Here is a 20,402-nt window from a genome sequence, read left to right on the forward strand (position 1 = left end):
AAGCTCGAATGGCTCCTCACCATCACCATCAAGATGCTCAGTCTCCTTCCACACCTCACTGTCCTTCCTTTATCTTCCAGGTATTCCTCCTCCTTATGCTTTTCTCCAATATATGAAAACACTCTCATTTTCTTCCCATACATGCAGAAAAGCAAGAAACTTTGGCTTTAACAGCTGAATATGCAACAGGATATTTTCCTGGATTTCCCAACATTTTTTTTTACTTCTTCCCTAAATCTCAACACCCTTTAAAAAGCATTGTGTGCAGTTATTCAGTACCTGCTTGCCATCTGTGCATGATGCTGGCAATGACAAATCTTATGCAGCCAAGAAGCATTTTGTCCTTTTATTGCAGCACTTCACCAGAGTTTTAAATTCAGCTGTTTGTTCAGAATGAGACCTGTATTTTCTTGTAGTATCCAAGCAAACAGGCCCTCCATTGATGTGGCCCACATAATTATTTTTTTTCACCCTGAAAGTACATGCTTACATTAAGACTGTCTTAAATCTGCAAAATCATCACAGAAACAAATAGCTCAGCAATTTCAATTTCACGTTCTTTTAGTAAAGTACTAAAAACTCTTACCACGACTCTGTGTCAAAGAGTTTGAAGTGCACAAACAAAGCAGATATTTTGCCTTTACTTTTCTTGTTCATGTTTTTGGACAAGAGAGAAAACTCTCCCTTCCACATATCCCCTTATGTTCCCTGCATGCATGACAACCTCAGGAGTAAACTCCACTGTTGGGGGAAGGAACAAAAATGAGGCTGGCAGACAAATGGCTCATCTCCTTCTGTGCCTGAGGAATACACTACCCTGTCACTGCAACCTCATGAGGCACACTAAATATGATTATAAACACTTTCCTCTTCTTTCTAAGCCAGCTGGAAGAGCAACCATGGGAGACATTGCACTGTCAACTCCTGCTGTAAAACATGCAAAGGCTAATTATGCCATGAAGCAGACCCCAGGAACACACGCTCTTGCAGGAAATCTTTGTACGCTGGAGTGACACTTCAATTTCAAAACAAAAACCTCAGTTTCACCACATATTTATAAGGAGGAACTTCAGCTCCTTTCATTAGCCACTTAAAAAACCCACAGGAAGCTCTCATTGCAGCCAGACTTGCTCCTTCTCATGAAAGCTTGTCCAGCCAAGGCAGCAAAGAGCCTGGGCTGTAAGATTTAATTTTCAGTTGTTTCAGTAACAGTGTGCTATTGATATGCTCCTTGAATATTGCCCCAGAGCCAAGAACACCCACACTGTATAAAGACATAAAGCACAGTTAAATCTTTACTGAATGGGTCAATTCTTTACTCACTTACACCAAGGCCAAGAGTATCTCCATTAAATAAAAATTAGCAAGAATTAGACCCTGTAAGTCCCCAGGAAAATCAGGTCAGCTGCAAACAAAAGCTATTTAGAGCTTGGTTTTGCTCACTGACACTTGTAAGACAGCAAAATCCGTGGAGCTATAGGAGAGGAAGCCCTCCACCAAAGTGATTTTTCCCATCTACACAAGGCAAGAAAATAGTAAGTGCTGTCCCAGTCTTCGCCATTTCTATGTGTACCATCAGACCTACTGTTTTTGGAAGGGGTAGACTGCTGCCTTCCACAGCTACTTCAGTGCAAGATGAGAAGGATCAAAGACACAAACGTGACATGCATACAGTTGAGTGGGCAGATTTTGGTCAAATAACATGAAAGAAAAAACATTTATGGACACTATTTTGCTGTAGGAAAAGAAAGAACTGGTGTAGTTGCCACTAATTCACATTTGCGAATTAGATTTTGCACACTATTAATACAAAGGGAAAAAGTTATATTTGAAATTGTAAGTGAAGTCACAAAATGCACCTATGGATGTGGAAATTGCTAGAACCCTTCTTGTTCACTCTTTCAGTTGTTTCTAAATAACACCTGCAAACTGTAAGCAACTGTAACCACTTCAGAAGTTGAAAAGGTGTTTACATGCTCTCAGGTTTTTTCAGCCCATGTATTAAATGCATGCGAATAAATATGAGTCAGGGAACCGTAGTCATGAGCAGACAGTTCAGACTCCAGATCAAAACTCTAAACATGAGTTGCCAACAAGTTTCAAATCAAAAAGTTTTTCTCCATTTTGGACATACTAAACTTGGGAGTTCAAAAAAGGCTCTTAATAGTTTACAAATCAAGAAGTTTTCCACAAAAAATACCTGCATACTCAAAGATCAGGCTTGCTAGTAAATCCTTACTAACACCACGGATTTCTGCCTCCAGACCTGAGTGAAAAATCTAACAAACCCCTTATCTCATCAGTTAAGGAAGCTCTTCCTGTACCATTCTCTCCCTCCAAAGGATGATGTTGATGCAAACTTGGTCACCTAGATCTAGCTACATGAGAACCTCTCCAAGAAGCACAGACCAAGGACAGACAATTGTCCAGTAGCAAGACACATCATTCACACGGGCCTCTTTCAGAACCAAAGGCATCCCACTGATAATGGTGACAACAACAGCTGGAGATCCCAACACAAAACCAGACAAATTCACAAGCTCCCCCACTATTTCCCTGAACTGCAGGTTTCATTTCACAAATTAAATTAAATTTGCTGCATGACTCCTCAGGAATCCAGAATTTAATTTAAATTGCAACTTCAGCAAGACATAAGATTTAAATTTAAAATGCTGAAGGCAAATCTGTTCTGAGGGCTGCTGGAATTTCTTGAGAATTTAGAAAGGTGCGTAAGGAAAGAAAGATAGTGTCTCTGTCTGGAAAACCTCCTTCTGCTGCACCTTCAGCAGAAAACAGAGCCACAGAATGTAAGCCCTCCCCTATGCTCACCTCTGGTGGACAGAAAAAATTACCTGGATTTATCGGTATTTATCTGAAAGGATTTCCAGGAGGTTGTTCCCCACCTGTTTTAAATCCCCTCAGGCACAGGAAAGGAAGGCCTCATCTGCAGAAGAGTTTCAAAAGTGAAGCTGTGCACCAGGTTACAGGAGTCTGAGTGATACTGGGCACACTAAAGGCCAATCAGGGTCAATACAGCTGGGTACCAATGTACTTACCACCTCATAGGTTTCTCTTTTTGACAAGAATTCCATTTACGAACCTACTCAGCAACAGCAGTCTTGTAAAGTGTACATGTAACAAGTCACAAGCTGTTCCATTTATTTGAGTAAATATCTGGTAAATAAAATCATCGGTAAACATTACAAAATTAAATACATTAAAAAAGCTTGCCAGTATACATAAAATTCACAAACATGTACTTCTTTTGAAAAATAAAATATGTTCAGAGCACCCTTGATATAAAATGCCTGACTAATGTCACCTACCAGTAAATGGTAGCTTATTGAACATTCCAGTTAGGACATTTTTCAGAAGGGAGCAGGGATCCCTGTCTGTTCTTGCTTTTACAAGTAAGAGAGCCCAAGTTAAGAAGTCTCCCCACTTTTCAGGGCAGAGCCATAAACAAAGACTGTATTATTCTTTGCCTACCTTTATAGGAGAGGAATCTGCATTTGATTAAGACCACATCATTAAATGCAATACAGTACTTGCAATTCATTTTGGTATCACTGCCTTTCCTCCAGTAAGAAGCAGCTTTTAAATGGTGACGGACACTTTTCTAGATATCACTGCAGGCCCTTATTCAGTATAGGTTAGCACAGCTCCAAGACAAGGTGGAGAAGAAGTGATCCTGCCAAAGCATCAAAGTCAATCAAATAACTTGTCAGTCTACAAATTAAGCCCTTAAAATTTCCAATTTTCCAATATGCTGCAGTCTAAACAAGGAGATATGATGAAATTTTTCACTCTGCTGCTTTAAGGGTATTTAGAAAAATGGCAGCACTCATTTTAGTAATCTAAATTGGTACCATCTGGTAGCAAATTTGCAATAACCACCATTTAAATAATTTACTATAACAAACTTTTCCTTCCATCCATGTGAAACAGTATTCACAACCCACTTTAAAATTTATGTACAGACAAGCACAAGAAACTTGACATCCATGAGTTAAATGTACAACCAACTTAAGAAATGTTATCCAACTAGTTGCAAGGAGAAGTCTCCTAGCTCTGTAAATTTACAAGATCTTCTGGTTCAAAGCGTAGGCTTGCTGCCCCTCATCACTAACTCTTGGATTCTTCACTTGCTTCAGTAATCCTCTGCTGGAAGTTGAGCAGCATCCAAATTGTTGATATTTTTGATTTTTTAAAAAAATTGACACTTAAAAAGGACCCTTAAAACACACAAAAGAAATTCCTTGAGTCAAAACTGAATAAAATGAAAAAAATTGTGAAGAAAGACAATTATTTTAATAAAGGTCTTGTATTCAAAGTCCCATTTCCCTTGCCATGTCTTTTACAGAGTGCTACTACTTCGAGTTATTTATATACTCTTCTTTTGAGGGGGACTGAGTTTCCTCATTCCTCTTATCCGAGATAGCAGCTCTTTGATAAATTCCTAGGGGGGAAAAAAAGAAAGAAAATATGAATAATTTTAATGGTTCCATGATACCAGGATTGAGAATTTTTAGAAAGCAAACTATATATTTTTATTTCAGTTTTTACTGCTAAACTAGAATTTCTCTGGTCTGATTGTCAGGAACCTTATACACATATCCTCATCATGCAGCAGAGGTGTGAATAACTAGCTTGTCTTAGTGAGTGTGCTGTCTCAGTTGTTAGCCATCTTTCAGGCTTCTGCTACAAAGGGCCTTCTACCAACTATTGAATGAAGCAAAATCTATGGTTGGATACAACACAAACAGTCAAAGCAGACTGTTGCAGCTTCAGCCTGCGCAGAAATCAGCACTCCTGCCAAAAGTGGTGTTACCCTCACTACTCTCTGTGCCGGCACTAGCATTTTGGTTGGCTGCAAACTCAGCTGTAGTAGAAGGCTGATATGGCTAAAAATTCAGCTGTTTTTCCTCTTCCCTGCTGCTTTCCAGGCTGGCTTATCCCTCTGGCCAGGCTCACCACTCAACCCACACTAATACTTGTACCAGTCTGAGGCAAGGTAGGAACATGGAGCCAGAGGCAGCACCACTGGCTTATGATGGGTAAAAGTGGTTGCAGAGCTAAATGAATGACACTACTCTGGAAAAAAAACCAAACCAACCTCCCAAAACAAACAAAAAACCCTGCCACAACAAAGCAATTCATTACCAGGTCTTTATTCACATAGATACTTTTCCAGGTTTCAGTAGATTTCAGTTTTTGAAACTGCATGAGAACAGAAGCTTACATTATCTGAAATTCTTTTGATATACAATTTCTTATAGTAACTGCAGATGCAATAAAAGCTAAATCACCTCCTCACTGTCACATTGGGAAAATAATGTTTGCCACAGTACTATATAAGAAATCTGTTATCTATAAACATGGAATATAATTATAGATTTAGTCAGTTTGATGTGAAAAGCCAGGCTGGACCGGGCTTTGAGCAACCTGGTCTAATGGAAGGTGTCCCTGCCCTTGGCAGGTGGTTAGACTAGATGATCTTTAAGATGCCTTCCAATCCAGATCATACTATGATGCTATAAAAGAAAAAAAAAGGCATGACTTCCTGTCTGAATGCTTGAAGCTAAAATTCCAGTGAACAAAGTTACCACCTAAATGACAACACAGTACCTTTCAAAAAAAGGTCACACTGAAGCAGGTACCACACTTTGCATAAGGAAAGTCTCTGTAAGTGTGTATTTTAAGTTTAGAAATATGCCAGGTTTTTCTAGTGGGACTGCAATCCTGACGGGTATCAATCCCCAACAAACCAATTTCCTTTCCTGACATTTCATGTATGTCTGTACTGATCTGCAGGTACAATATTGCACCATGGTTATCACTGCACCAACACTACCTGTGGCTCCAACAGCAGAGCAGTATATACATTAGTGTGGTTTACAAATGCTCCCTGAGAACATTTTTATATTCTGGCCTCTGCCCCTGAACTAAGTCAAAGCCAGTTCAGGAATACATCTATCTATATCAGTATCACACTTCCCATCTGGACAGACATATAGCCTAAAGAGATGATCAGAAAAATAGATCTGTTAAGACCCCAAATCCTCCCCTTCCCCTAAATTCTCTAGAAGCTGTGTTTTTCCACATAGCCATAAACCACTGGAACAATGCCCACTTTTCCCCTAAAAGATCAGAAAAGGGAGGAAGATGTGTTTACTCTAAAAATTCACAGTTTCCAATGCAGTTTGAAAGGTCCTGTCAACATTTCATCATTGTAAAGACCTGATAGATAATGCAAAACTATGTGGCATGGTGCTGTTTGAAACATATAAACACACCTTAGGTTTTTTTACTGTCAAACTTCAGTGAAGTCCTGCAGTCAAATCATTATAGAAATAAACTCCCTAAAGTGATTTTAAAATATTTATACTTGGGATTAAGGCCATTGCTATTGCCTTTCAACAGCTCTTTCCATAACAAAAGTCTACGCTCCCATGCCAAAACACCAGATTAAGACAGCTTTGGGAAGGAATGGGTTGAACTTCAGTTCTTCCCTTTGAAAAACTATTGATTGTCTGTTCAAGCCACAAGTACTCTACACCACCTTCACTGACCATCAAGGCAGCAACAAGACACTGCATCTGGAAACTGTCCAACAGCTTCAAAGAAATTGAAAGTAAGAGCCTTACAAGGAGGGGCATCTACAGAATGAACAGGAACATCTGTGGTACTGTTTGGGAGGCACTTCTGCCATTTCTTTGCCCATTTTCTCCCACAACCTGGGAGAGTTTGGAGCAAGTATTTCTTAGATATGAAACAAACAGGGATCAGCTGCTTTTCAATATGACACTGCAGCAAAAGAATCCCTCCATTTGTACTTTGAAGAGGTATCACAAGCGCTTTCTTTTGCAACTCAAGATATTTGCTTGAAGTTTTCAGGAAAGTTTGACACCACCTGGAAATTTCTTAGTGCTGCCAAAAAACTCCAAACTTTAGGAACAACCCATTAAATAGATCTGAGGTAACTGTGGCTAATCTTAAGGCAGAGGAAGCATTCATTTGAAGATGTACATACAATAATTTACAATGTTTTACTCTTCAGGAATTATTTTTTCTTGAAATAAGGGTTGGCAGTACCAAAGACTAACACACAACAAGACTTTTTGTGTATGGCAGACATGTTGTATAATGCAGTAGGGCTCTTGTGCACATCCCATGGGTGTATAAACCACAGCATTGGTTCAGCACATTTCTGATTTGAGTATCATTTTGCATCTGACACTTGCATGGAACTGGCTGTCATTGCACTCTGGTGCTTCTGCCTTTCTTGCTTTACAGCTCCTCATGAAGGAAAGGCAGCATTCTAGAAAAGATGTACATTTTCCCTCATGGAGGCTGGAAAGGAGATTTCACAGCATTTCAATAAACCTTCACTTTATAACTAACTAACTACCTCATTCAGCTTTATGACAGTAATACCCTTTTGTTTTTCCTTTAGCCATCACTCAGAAATTGTAGTTTTGTTCCTCATGGCCATTTCGGTCAAGGCTTAATATACACATCTATCTCCATCTCATACACAAAAATCATTTTACACAGAGCAGTATACTGAAATTCCCTCCAACAAGATATGCTGAAATTTAGCATCTGAAAGCTGATCATGTACAGATCTATGTTAAAAGCAGTCCTGTAACACAGGTTGAATCATCTATCTATGTACACTGATTTCATTCATAGAGTTGAAAAACATGTAAGAATAGTTCAGCTAAAGATTCAAGAACTTATTAATTATTCCTTGGGTGGTTACAGTCAGGAATAAACAGGCTACAACCCTTATTGATAGAAGAAAAATCCCATACCAGCACTTTGGGCATTGGTAAATAAAAAACTAGATTGTTTTAAAAAAGAAGAAATTTACACAAAAACAGTGTAAATTCTCTTTACAGATATTCTGCAAGGAGACACCTTTGTTACAAGTGTTGAGAGTCCTGTTAATTTTTACTACTAAATCACTGTTTCTAAAAGAATTTTAAAGGCAAGTTTAAATGAGAGACAGAGACTAAATCTATAGTTCATTTGAACTAATCTATATTCAGCCTTAGGCAAAAAAAAATAGAGATGACAAACAAAGGTGAAATGACACTTCAGGAAAAGCGAGAAAATCACTTCACCTCTCTGCTTCAGTGGTGTGACTCATTGTTTTAATGAGATTGTTTGCCAGACAATGAATTTCAGGCTTCCTCTCAAGTCTTCCAATTAATTCTGGAGACTAATCAGGCACTGTCTCTCCAGATTTCTCTTCCACAAACAGTTTACATGTAGTAGGACTAGTTCTTAAACTAAAATTTAGAGTTTCTAGTCCTGCTTCACTAGAGCATGAAATGAATCCTAAGTCAACTTTCCTTCACAGTTTTACTTCCCTGCAGCCAAGTAAAAAAAAAAATCAAGATTTCCTTAACTGGTTGCCCAAGGCTGTTTCTTGGAGATGACCTGACTAGTTGGATGTAAAAAGTCAGCATGGAGAGCAATTCCACAGCTACTTGTGGAAGAAACTAAACAAGCCACTGCATTTTTTTTGCTGCCTGGTGAAAGGATTGTCTTGGAGTTGGATTTGATGATCATGATGGGTCCCTTTCAACCCAGGATATTCTATGACTATGAATAACAAAAAAAAAAAAGCTGCCTGAATGACAAGCAGGGAAAAAAGGAAGAGGGAACCCTACCTGTCCTACTGCCAAACACCTTCCCTTCAACATAGGCTCAAACTTGAAGCCCGTTGTATAGAAAGAAAGGAACTGACAAAGTACAAATGTTTTGGGAGAACAAGGCCCAGAAGCTGCCTTCTATTAGCCAGAACCAGTGTAGCATCTCTGTAGCCTCAGTGAATGACCCCATCAACATGGCCTCTCCAGTGAGGCCATAGCACTGTCAGTGTCCAGAGGACAACAATACGCAGTGAGAAGGACAATATGCAGCAACTTAGCTCCTCGGTGAGCCCTGTACAAGGCACTAACTACATAACACAAAGCTTAGCCATGGTAAAGACCTGCAGCCCAGTTATTCTCTAATTCAGCAGCATGTAAACAAGCACAGCTTAGTCTTGTCAAATCACTGTGTACTCCTCCATTTTTGGAGGAATATTACTGTGGGTATTTATAAGATGTGTTCATGAGTACTTGCAGAAATGAAAACATGAAATCTTAATTCTCTCCAAACTTGTGGTACAATATAGGGCAGATCTCAGTAGGCACATAAACAGTTTTAATTCACTAAATTCAGTGGTCAGATGGATGAACAAGAAATCATGTTTTATTAGAAATTACTTTGTCTGCATTGCTTTTAAATATGCATGTTTCTGAACCTTTTTACTTTAGAAATTGTCTTATTTGATTTCAAGCAATATGGGCACATAATACAGTTACTGTGACTTACTAATTTACCACATATCAGCTGCCCTGCAATAAGTGTCTATGAGTTCCTAGCCTCACCAAGATGTAAGGCAGTGCACTGCACTTTGGCTTCAGGACACATCTGTAGTGACTATTGCTTCGAATGGCTATCCTACATATTGCTGCCTTGCCACTACAATAAGAAAAATAGCAACATTCCCATGAAATAATTCATCACATGGTAGGACCAAAATAAACACACGATCCTTTAAAAGTTCAGGGGTTCTATTTCAGAAGCATTTCATTTTCTAGTCACGTCTACAAACTAAATACATACATTATCTGAACACATGAACAAAACAGTTTTGAGCTTTAAAAACCACAGTGCCTAGACGACTCTACGAAGTTGCATCACAAGCCTGTCATTTGCTCCAACTAGGAATTAAACTTTGGGAAATATGTAGAAGCAAAGGCATGTCTACATTTTTTAAAATTAAGTGTTAAAAACTGCTGAAATAGTCCAGTCACTGAAGTAATTGAGTAGTCAGTCACTTAAATCTCTGCCCTGGTTCTTCAGAAAAATATGCCCAAGAATTCAACACAGATTTTTGCAAATCACATTGAAAATTATTATTAACTCCAAGTTGCCAGTAATGCAACTTTCTTTAATGATGCGACTTCATCTCCTATTTCTCCCATTTTGCACTGAGTGAAGAATTGTACTAACAAAATGGTCAGGATAGATTTAATGCTGCCTGAATGGAAGAGACCTCCAGCTCATTCATCTGAAGCTTTGTATATTTCTATGATAAAAGAAAGAAGTAAATAAACAGCAAATCTAATTTTACCCAGTTTTCTTCAAACATTCGTCATCTGCAGGCATTGTGTTGCTCAGCTGCTTTTTTTGGAGTCAGTAAGCATGAAAATTGCCCACTCATTATATTTCCCCCCCATAGTAGTTTAAAAGCTTCCTTGTCATTTCTCCTGTCATCACTTTGGCAGTCCCACCAGCAGAAGCTCAAATTCACACCAACCACAAATATTTCACATTTTCTCCAATGCCCACTCTGAATGAGTGGCTTTGCTGCTACCAATAGCAGAGATACAGTAACACAAACTTAGTCAGCTGTCTTCAAAGCATATGTCTTGAAAAAACTTCATTGATTTCACAACCACAACAGTTTTCCTATCCTAAATAGAAGTCTATTGTTAACTATCTAAACCTTATCATTAAGCAGATTAAATTTCTCTGTTATGTTCACCACTAACATGAGACTCAAAATTCCCTGTGGACCTACATTAAGATTCTCCATTATATAGGAAGATCCAAGACAGCAAAGGTTCTACAGGTGACTCATGGGACTGAATAAAGGACTGGCTGCTGTGACACACAGATGATGCAGGAGGATGCTGCTGTTCCCTACTACTCTTCAATCACAAAAGTTCAGATCCAAAATTTGGTTGTGGTGCTAATTTAACAAACACCATACCCTTCAAGTTTGTGTGCGTGATCCGTTAAATAAAGTTCTCACATTAAACATATTTCCAAACAAATTAAAACAGCCATAACTGCTACCTTAGAAAAGCTTTTAATATTTTAGAGCCCATTCAACAGTCCAGCTGTATTTCCTTTAGAAGAAAGGTTTTGTAACAGTTCCTCATAACTTACTGTCAGCTACTATATTTGACCAAATTATTAAGGAGGTTGAAAATTCTTTCCATCTTTCAAGTGGCCTGGATAACTCTGTTTCCTCTGATGAAAAGTCAACGCATAATACACATAAAAATCCCTCAGTCTTTACTTAACCTTTAGTCTAAATGGAAGACATTAAGCAAAACTGACTTAAGATATACATTTGCAGGTTTGAAGAGGTTTTTTTAACAGATAGGGTAAGACCTTCAAGTTATTAAGCTTTCTGCCTGTACTGTTTTTCTCTATGTTCTGAATAGCAGAGATATCACATTACATAACTTTTCCCTCAGTTAGGGATTACTGCCTTTTGCAAACTGTGTAACTCTTGATGATAAAACCCTAGTGCACGTTATTGCCTGTATTTGATTGATCAGGAGAAATTCCATCAGCTCATATCCATTTTCCACAAATCTTCTAAAAATCCTTTCACAAGCCAATTACCTCAATAGTTTTGAATGGTCTGCAAATATAAAGGTTTTCAGATTTTCTAGACAAGGTGTGGGTCCTCATATAGAAATTTTAAGCCAACTTGAAGGCTGTTCTTAGTGCGCACATGGCAGATTAAAAATCAATATTTTTAAATGGCCTAGTAAAGAGTCATGCAGTATTACATGCCATAGATGAAGAAAAGCTGCTGCTTTGAAAATAGTGCTGGGAAGTGCTTGCTCATTTTGGCAACTATTCTAATAGAAGAGTGGATTAAGTACTCCTTGGCTATCTCAAAAGATTGTCAAGGAAGATGGATCTTCTCCCAGATAAGGGAGCTGCCTCCATCCCATCAGCAGAGGACTAAAGACACAAGTCACTACTCCAGTATTAAAATGACACCTTGATCCAAGTGCCTTGAGGGCAGTCAAGCACATGTCTCCAGGATGTTGTTTCCTGTGAACTGCCATGCCAACTTAATTTACCAGCCTGGCACAAGTATTTCCTGTAGTTCTACGACCAAGGTTTCCAGGGGAAAACTCACTAACATCTGTCATGTACCCTTACCAGCTCTCTGAAATTTGTCCTTGCATTGTGTTAAGCTTCATACTACATGTTCAATGAAGAAGGAACAGTAACTATTTGAGGCATTCTTCATCTGCCCTCACATAACACAGAGGTAAGAAGTCAGCACATGAATGACTGTTAAACTCTTGGCAACTTTTTCCTCCCACTCAGTCATGGCAACTTGCTCTCATTACCCTGTGAGAAAAGCCATGTCAGGCTCCATATGCCATATCAGTCTTCACACCTGTCTTAAGAAAAAACACCCATGTTCAAAGGCACTTGCTTAGAGAAGGCTGGAGGAGGCTGACAGGGGTCATCTGTAATGCAGCATTACGACAACGAAACATATGAAGACTTGGCACTATGGCATCTCTACAATGGGAGATGTGTATTATCTACAGTAAAGAAACTAAGGTACAACACACAACAAGCTACACAATTGTTATCATGTGAGTCTTTCTGGGTCAATTTCCTGCACTGTCAAAAAGTTTGTACCAGTAATTATAATAGCAATTATGGAGAATTTTCCCATAGGAATCAATAAAAATGGAAAAGCCTTGAGGAAAGCATCTGATGGACCAGGAAGTTCTTATTCAACCACACCAGCAGTTCTTCCTAACAGCCTGACTATTCTTAAGCCCCAGTAATTTATTTGTTTACAGCTGCAGAAATTATAGAAGAATCAACCTATGTACAACCTCTTTTCAAAAACCCAACACCTGGCTTCTAGTCACACACAGCTGAAAGGTCTCTGATTAGGGGAATCCTGTAAGCCACACCCTTTATTAAATACTGTGCAGCAGCCACTTCTGGGAAAGCACTGACCTTAAAAATGGAAACAAGAAACTGACCCATTACCTAGAATTTTGAATTTTTTTCCTTAGTGAGTCCAAGGGGTTTTTACAATATTTACAATATTTACAATATGACAAGTAGACTATATTTGCACTGGACACATTAGTACATATGCAAGTTAAAAGTTGAGTAACGAAACCGTGCTCGTTCAGGTTATCTCACAATCCTATTCAAATCCATTCACAAATACAATAACCAGAGACACATATCTGTGTAACAGTTCTCAGAATAAACACTTTTACTTTAAAAGATGAAATTAAATGTTTTCATATTGAACAGCACAGCCTATCATGCAAATATTTTAACCATCTGATGAGAATTGTTTAGGTTTTCTACAACATGACAGTTTTAAGCATCAGTATAGTCAGTATGGACATTACAGAAGACAGCACTGATACTTCCAGTGGAATGACCAGCAGTTCCTCCATAGGGCCCAATCATGTTCCTACTGTAACTAAGTGACAGGCACAAACATTTCCAGGGTATAAAGCCCCAAGTCCATTAGCTACACATTAACATTCCTCTAATTACTTTATCATGAGTATAAAAATAAAGTTACTTTATCTTGGACACAGCTACAGTTTCTACACATGAACAGTATTTAAGAAAAGTCTTCTACTTTACCTCTGTTGGTTTGTAGCAATCTACAAGAGTTTCCTAGAAGAAAATATGAAAGTGTCAGTTGCCATATAGAATAACAGTAAACATAAACAAGTCACAGTATAAAACACAAGAGAGGAGGAAAAGAAAAGAAGCAACAACCAGGAATCACTGAATGAAGATGCTACTGAAAACCAAGTATTGTAGCAAGTCATCTTTGCTCCCTAGACAGATCAGAATGATTTGCAACAGGAGAGAAATAATGGCTTCTTCCTCTGGGTAGGAAGTTACAAAATTCCTGTCTCCAAGACAAATAGAGAAGAGGAGAAGAATCCAAGAACATTTCTCAGCTTTCTGTAAGGCCATCAGAGTCTTTGTAATGCAGAAATAAAGAGGTTAGTTATTCCTAGCAGGGCATTCCTAGCAGGGGAGCTGCTGCAGTTAGTTTACATAGAAGCAGCAAGGCTATTAATGAATGCTGAGTGAACAGCCCAGGGCCATGCCCCACGTCTCTGTGGCTGGCTAGTGAGCACTGAGAAAATGGTGCCAACTAAAATCAGATGTGCTGCATCCAAGCACCACATTAGTCACCTCCCAGAGGCAAGCTGAGGGTAAACCACGACTCTGAAACGGTTTTTCTTTTAATAAGGCATCTGGAAAGATAATAAACAGAGACCCTTCATATTGGTTTTATACCTTGAGATAGATCGGATGGATAGACGGAGGATGGATAGACGGAGGATGGATAGACGATAGATGATAGATAGATAGATAGATAGATAGATAGATAGATAGATAGATAGATAGATAGATAGATTATAGATAGATAGATTATAGATAGCTAGATGGATGATAGATAGATAGATAGATAGATAGATAGATAGATAGATAGATAGATAGATTATAGATAGATAGATTATAGATAGCTAGATGGATGATAGATAGATAGATAGATAGATAGATAGATAGATAGATAGATAGATAGATTATAGATAGCTAGATGGATGATAGCTAGATGGATGATTGATAGATAGATAGATAGATAGATAGATAGATAGATGATAGATAGATAGATAGATAGGTAGATAGATAATTGGTAGATAGATAGATGATAGACAGATAGATGATAGATAGATGATAGATAGATGATAGATAGATAGATAGATGATAGATAGATAGATAGATAGATAGATAGATAGATAGATAGATAGATAGATGACAGATAGATAGATTATTGATAGATAGATAGATAGGTAATTGGTAGATAGATAGGTAGATGACAGAGAGATAGATGATAGATAGATGATAGATAGATAGATAGATAGATAGATAGATAGATAGATAGATAGATAGATAGATAGATAGATAATTGGTAGATAGGTAGATAGATAGATGATAGATGATAGATAGATAGATGATAGATGATAGATAGATGATATATGATTGATAGATGATAGATAGATAGATGATAGATAGATAGATAGATAGATGATAGATAGATAGATAGATAGATAGATAGATAGATAGATAGATGATATATGATAGATGAGAGACAGATAGATGATAGATAGATTGAGAGAGAGAGAGAGAGAGAGAGAGAGAGAGATGTTAAGACAATGATGTTTCTTTTCTTCTTCACCTTCGCTCATTAGCTTCTACCACACACAGAATTCAAAGAATTGGAGACCAGGTTTGAATTATGTAACGTCAGCAGATCACTTTTGAATTTCCCTACTGATTTCTGTTCCCGACTGTCTTCCCTCTCCTCAAGCTTTTTGATCAGTTACTCCAAGGTAGCTTGATGGGTTCCGATTTCTAGCTAGTATAGACAGAGAAATAACTGCCAATAGTCTAAGGACAAGGGAAGATTTCTGGTCTGTATATGCATGCACATATATTTCTGCTGCTGAAGTGAATCACAGAAACTATCTGGTCATCATAACTGACTCACAGCCATATAGTTTTTCTATGTGACTGTGGTTTGTTTGGGTTTTTTTTATGTTTTCTCTTCTTTATTTTATACACTTGTACAAACTAGAATGAGGCTAATATGGCTTAGCATATTTCCCTATATTACTGGATTGTTTGAACTTTTATTTACAGGAGTAAATAAAGATGTCACCTATCTTCCAGAAATTTTATTTAAAAGAATTGGGATTACCTCTGAACAGTGCAGTAGACTATGCTAAACTCAGATCTAAGAATCTCTCAGTTCTAATTCAACATTTACAGTGGATTCAATCAAGCACTAAATACTGATCCAGATGCATTACTTCAACTCCATTCTGATTTAAAATTATAAAACAATATTACCTGTAATTTGAGAGCTCTCTCCTCTTCATTGGCTGCATCAAGAAGTTCATCAATGTCAATTTCTACTTCAGGCATCTCTTCTTCCTGTAAAGAAAAAATACCCACTAAGTTCATAGATCTACTCTTTAACTAACTTCAAAAGCCTCACAGTGATAGCACACAAACCTATCTTCCTGTAGCCAGACTAGGAAGTCAGTAAGGGATGATGACTTGATTCTTTTCTCCCAGACCAGCAGAAGGCAAAGCCTCAGCCACACAGTAGGTGATGGCTCTTGAGCAACCCTTTACTCACAGCCCGGAGGTATGTTACTAACTCTTGCCCAGCAGCACAAGTCATGCTGTTCTTACAGGACTGGGCAAGAAGATGAAGAAGAGGTCAGGGAAGGGGAAGTAGATAACAGCTGCAGTAAGCTACAAAATTGCTTTGAAAGTATTCTTGATTGAACTGCGTATTTTGTTAACTCTGGGGAAGATCTCCCTTGCTTAAAGCTGGCTTACAAGGATGACATACATGTTCCATTAGAGGAGCTCAGATTTTCAGTGCTGCAGTGAAGCACAAAGTCTAAGACATAGGGTATTTTACAGAATTTGTCTTAAACCTCCTTCACCCACACACTTCTCCCTTTGTATCACCAAACAGCTGCATTGTTCCCTGAGTCAGAGCAGCATTCCACACATTTTGAAGGACCCCTGAGCTCTGGAATCCCAGTGAGAATTCATCATCCACAGATATTACCATTTTTTGCATTTTCAATTATGCAAAAAGTATTCTGCTGGCCACTTTTTGCATTTTCTCATCAAAATTGTTATGCAGCACTTCACTGTACATATAAAACTTTGGTCTCAGCCTCTTGGCCACACCAAGTCCAAATCTGACCCTGTCCTCTGGGCCATGGACACACAGCTCCTCTGTTGCCCCTCCTCCATTCAAGCCAACACATAGACACTGGAAGACTGTCCTCTCCCACATGTACACTGCCACTGATCCACTCACTGACACAACATCACCTTAGCACAACCTGAATGAAAGCAGGGACCTGGAAGCTTCCAAAATGGAGGGCGCATTTAAGAGTCAGGTAATAAGCAATTTAAGAGTAAGCAATAAGACCACTATCCCCATCAGCATCTGTCTTCTTGAACCCCACCAACACTTTTCAAAAACCTTTAAGAAAGCATTTTGACAAAAAAAATATGATGGTTCCAGCAATTTGCAGAAGTTTCAACAATTGTGAAATAACTTAACAGCTCCAATAACAACTGCCCCAGGTAATACTCTGCCTGGAAGCAAGGAATCAAGCCACCATCCCTTAAAATTACTCTTGTACTGGATAAAAGATGAGACTAAACATTAGCAAGGAATTAGCTTGAATTAATCTAAACTAGCTTGAATTAATCTAACAGAAGTTAAGCACCAAAGTGGCAAACAACAACCTGTATCAAAAACTCCATCCAAAATGCCAACTGTTCAACACCTTTTTGAGTGTGAGGAGGAAGGAGAGAAGTTGGATGATTAAGTTACTCATTCCCCATCTCTAAAGTAAAGTGTGCAGGAACATGATAGCACAGTTGTTCAGGCCTTTAGACCCAATGAATAAAAATACAGGACGAACACTCTTTGTCCAGTTAGCAGGTTCAGAAAAGAAGCATGGACCCTTGCTGAGATGAATCGAAGATACTAGTTACTGTAATACAATCTGGCAATAAGGGAGTTTCTAGCCTAATACTACAGACTCATTAGCAATTTAAACAAGGAGAAGAGGAGAGAAGTCTTCCACAGACTAAAAAGATATTCAGCAAAAGCCATTAGAATTGGAAAGGATAAAGATTAATCCATAACTAAGTGGAATACTTAGTAGCTTACTATCCTGACTCTATGCTAATTAGCACATCACACCAAGAACCAGAAATTCCTCAGATAGTAAACCTCCCGAACATTTTAACTAAGCAGCTAATCACAAATACTGTTAAGACAAGGCGCCTGGAGTTACTGTTAATACTTTAAACTTATCAGAATACACATTCATTGACCTGTGTAAATGCCAGTTGTGCACCTGCCTGCATTCAGATGTGCTGTTCAGCACATTGGATATTTTGTCAGGTACACATTTTGAACTCTTGTCTGTTGGAGCAGCATTCTGGCAAACTGAAACATTGAAAAGCAACAGTAAGGGGGAATTGCCTATAAGGTATATAATTCTTTTTTGTGATCACAATTCATTGGAGCTGAGTACTCCTGAACGGCTAATTTTACTCTGATTGGTACCAGTTACATGGGAGAAATCCTTACTTCTATCCCACCTCACTCATCTTCAAGTCACCTTTCTCCTACATCTTCAACATTCACAGTGCCATCAGAGGGCAACTGTACCAGCAATTCACTGAAGCTTTGGTGTAAGATGTAACACAGCTCCTTTACATCACAGAAAGCCATAAAAAAGAAATAAAAATAAATACTTCTGAAACAAGGAACTTTAGTTGTCTGACATACTGCCATTCAATTAAGTTACATTTTCTGTAAAAGATCATGTGTATTTTCTTCACCTCACAGCAGATTTGAACTCTGATACAATCCACAAATGGAGGGGGAAGCCCAAAAAGGTAACCCTTGCTCTTATTTTTGGCTGAATGAACAAACATAATCAAAACATTTTTTCTCCATCTGAACTACTGTGTCTGCATGACCTCAAGAGTTTTAAGTTAGACATAAAAAACACACCCTTAGGTCAGGAGCCTGACTGCTCCACAACAGCTGTAATGAGAGGGGAAGGAATATAGAGTCACATCTTCTGTTTGACACATTTTATCGGTAAAATAAAAGTGGTTGTTCCTACAACAATTAAGCAGCTAGATACAGATGAGGCTGGGGCAAGCCTGAAAGGTTCTGTGCTTAGCCAAAGAATGGTATTTTGAGGGTCTTGTTAGTGTCCTGAGGCTATGCAAAAAAACCCAAAGCACTGCCATGCTCTGCTTGAGAGAGAGGGAGACAAGGTGGTGCAAATACCACATATTGGGGGAGAAACCACAAGCAGCATGCTGACAAGGGAGCAGCCCCCAGGAAAGCTAAAACAGAAGAGGTGTGGGGGATTTGGCTGCAAACATCAATTGAAACACTTGGGAGAGGGGAGAAAGGACACTCTTCTTTTAAGCACCCTCTCCAGTTTGCATTAACAATGAAGGCAGAACATGAACTGATTTCTGCTCCAGTATTTGAAAGACAAAAAAATCAAAGTTAGTTTCCATGATATTTAATGTAACTTAAATTCAACCTTGCATTGAAAGACAGCCCCATGACTCTCTAGGTTGCATGAACTCTTTTTAGGCTACTGGCAAAAGACCTTGAGCGCAAACGTGCATTAAGTAGTAAATAGCTGTAGCAATTTAAGACCTTACAACCTCTCCAACTGTCAGAGGTGATCACAGCCCCAGTGGTGAATGGAGTAGAAACAAGTGTGCATCCTTCAGTGAGAGCAGAGAAAAGCCTTTACAACCAGTTTTTGCAGCAGCTTAAACCAAAGGGCTGGATTTAGCAGGAGCATCTTGAAGAGCTCTTGCACACTCCAGTCTGCTGACCCTGAGGAGAGCACCTCCAGTAAAGCAAAAGCAGGTCTGACATCATTCCAAGTATTTACTGATTAAACATTTATCTGAGGTTTTAAAATTCAAAGGGCAATAATTGCCCTATGGATAACTTCCCACTATAAATCCAGCTCTCAAATTAGCCTGTTATCTCACATCCTCACTGCCCATTCACTGTGCATCATCTCATCTGCAGTCCTGGGAAATAATTAAATAGGCTTGTTTGGTTTTTACTTTAGATTTTAAATTTGGAGAAGAAATGAAAAGTTAAATGCAGCAAGAAAAGTTAAAGCCAACATTTGTATAGTGATTTTGGAAGCAACATGAAAGGACAGCAAGAGAAAAATGAAGGAAAAGGAAGGAAAGACAATCATACAATTCAGATGAATGTAAGTTTCAGATTGTATGAATCAGGGATTTCTCTCAAAGTCCTGGAAGATGCCAGTGTAAGTGATCAAAACTAAACTAGAAAATAGGACCAGTTTTTCTAGAAATATCCATTTAATATATGAAAATATTTCTTTATTTTACAGCAGGCATCTGCTGGGCATCTAATACAGCTATCTCTAAACAAGTTCATCTGGAGACATGTGTGGCACTGTAATACAAAGGTTTATGTCTCAGGATGATAAATAAAAGTGCCATAAATTACCAGGACTAGAAGTCATTGATTTCATATGTAACCTGGTGGGATTATGAATGGATTGCAACTAATCCAGGTAAATGAATATGACCAAATAGTAATTTGTAGAAAACACAAATGAAAAACCCATGTATTGCCTGCCTCAAAGCCTTCAGTTGTTTTGGAGAGCTATGGGTCATGGCAAAGTAAATAAAAGAATAAAAAAAGGAAGTTTAAGTGATTGAAAATTATTAATCCAGAATCAAAGAAAGCTTTTTATTTTTTCACTTCAAGCCAGTCCTAGTTAAGTGGAGAGTCAAAATACATAGGTAAAATAAAGGTATTTGTAAGACAAAAAAATGGTTCATGTCTATTGATTGGTATGAGGAAGAGAAGAGTAGGA

General features: G+C 38.3%; 1 protein-coding gene across 1 annotated transcript in view; it reads right to left on the reverse strand.

Annotated features, from left to right (window-relative positions):
* Window positions 1-3,129: 3,129 nt before the first annotated feature.
* PPP1R14C (protein phosphatase 1 regulatory inhibitor subunit 14C) overlaps window positions 3,130-20,402 on the reverse strand; it is a 55,929-nt gene continuing 38,656 nt past the window's right edge. The window contains exons 2-4 of the mRNA XM_071549331.1: window positions 15,802-15,885; window positions 13,513-13,545; window positions 3,130-4,459 (exon numbers count right to left, since the gene is read on the reverse strand). Of these exons, the coding sequence (XP_071405432.1) occupies window positions 4,385-4,459; window positions 13,513-13,545; window positions 15,802-15,885 (192 nt within the window). The 3' untranslated portion in view covers window positions 3,130-4,384. The remainder of the gene's footprint in view (window positions 4,460-13,512; window positions 13,546-15,801; window positions 15,886-20,402) is intronic.

Source organism: Pithys albifrons, chromosome 2 (assembly GCF_047495875.1).
Source record: "Pithys albifrons albifrons isolate INPA30051 chromosome 2, PitAlb_v1, whole genome shotgun sequence".
NCBI lineage: Eukaryota > Metazoa > Chordata > Aves > Passeriformes > Thamnophilidae > Pithys > Pithys albifrons.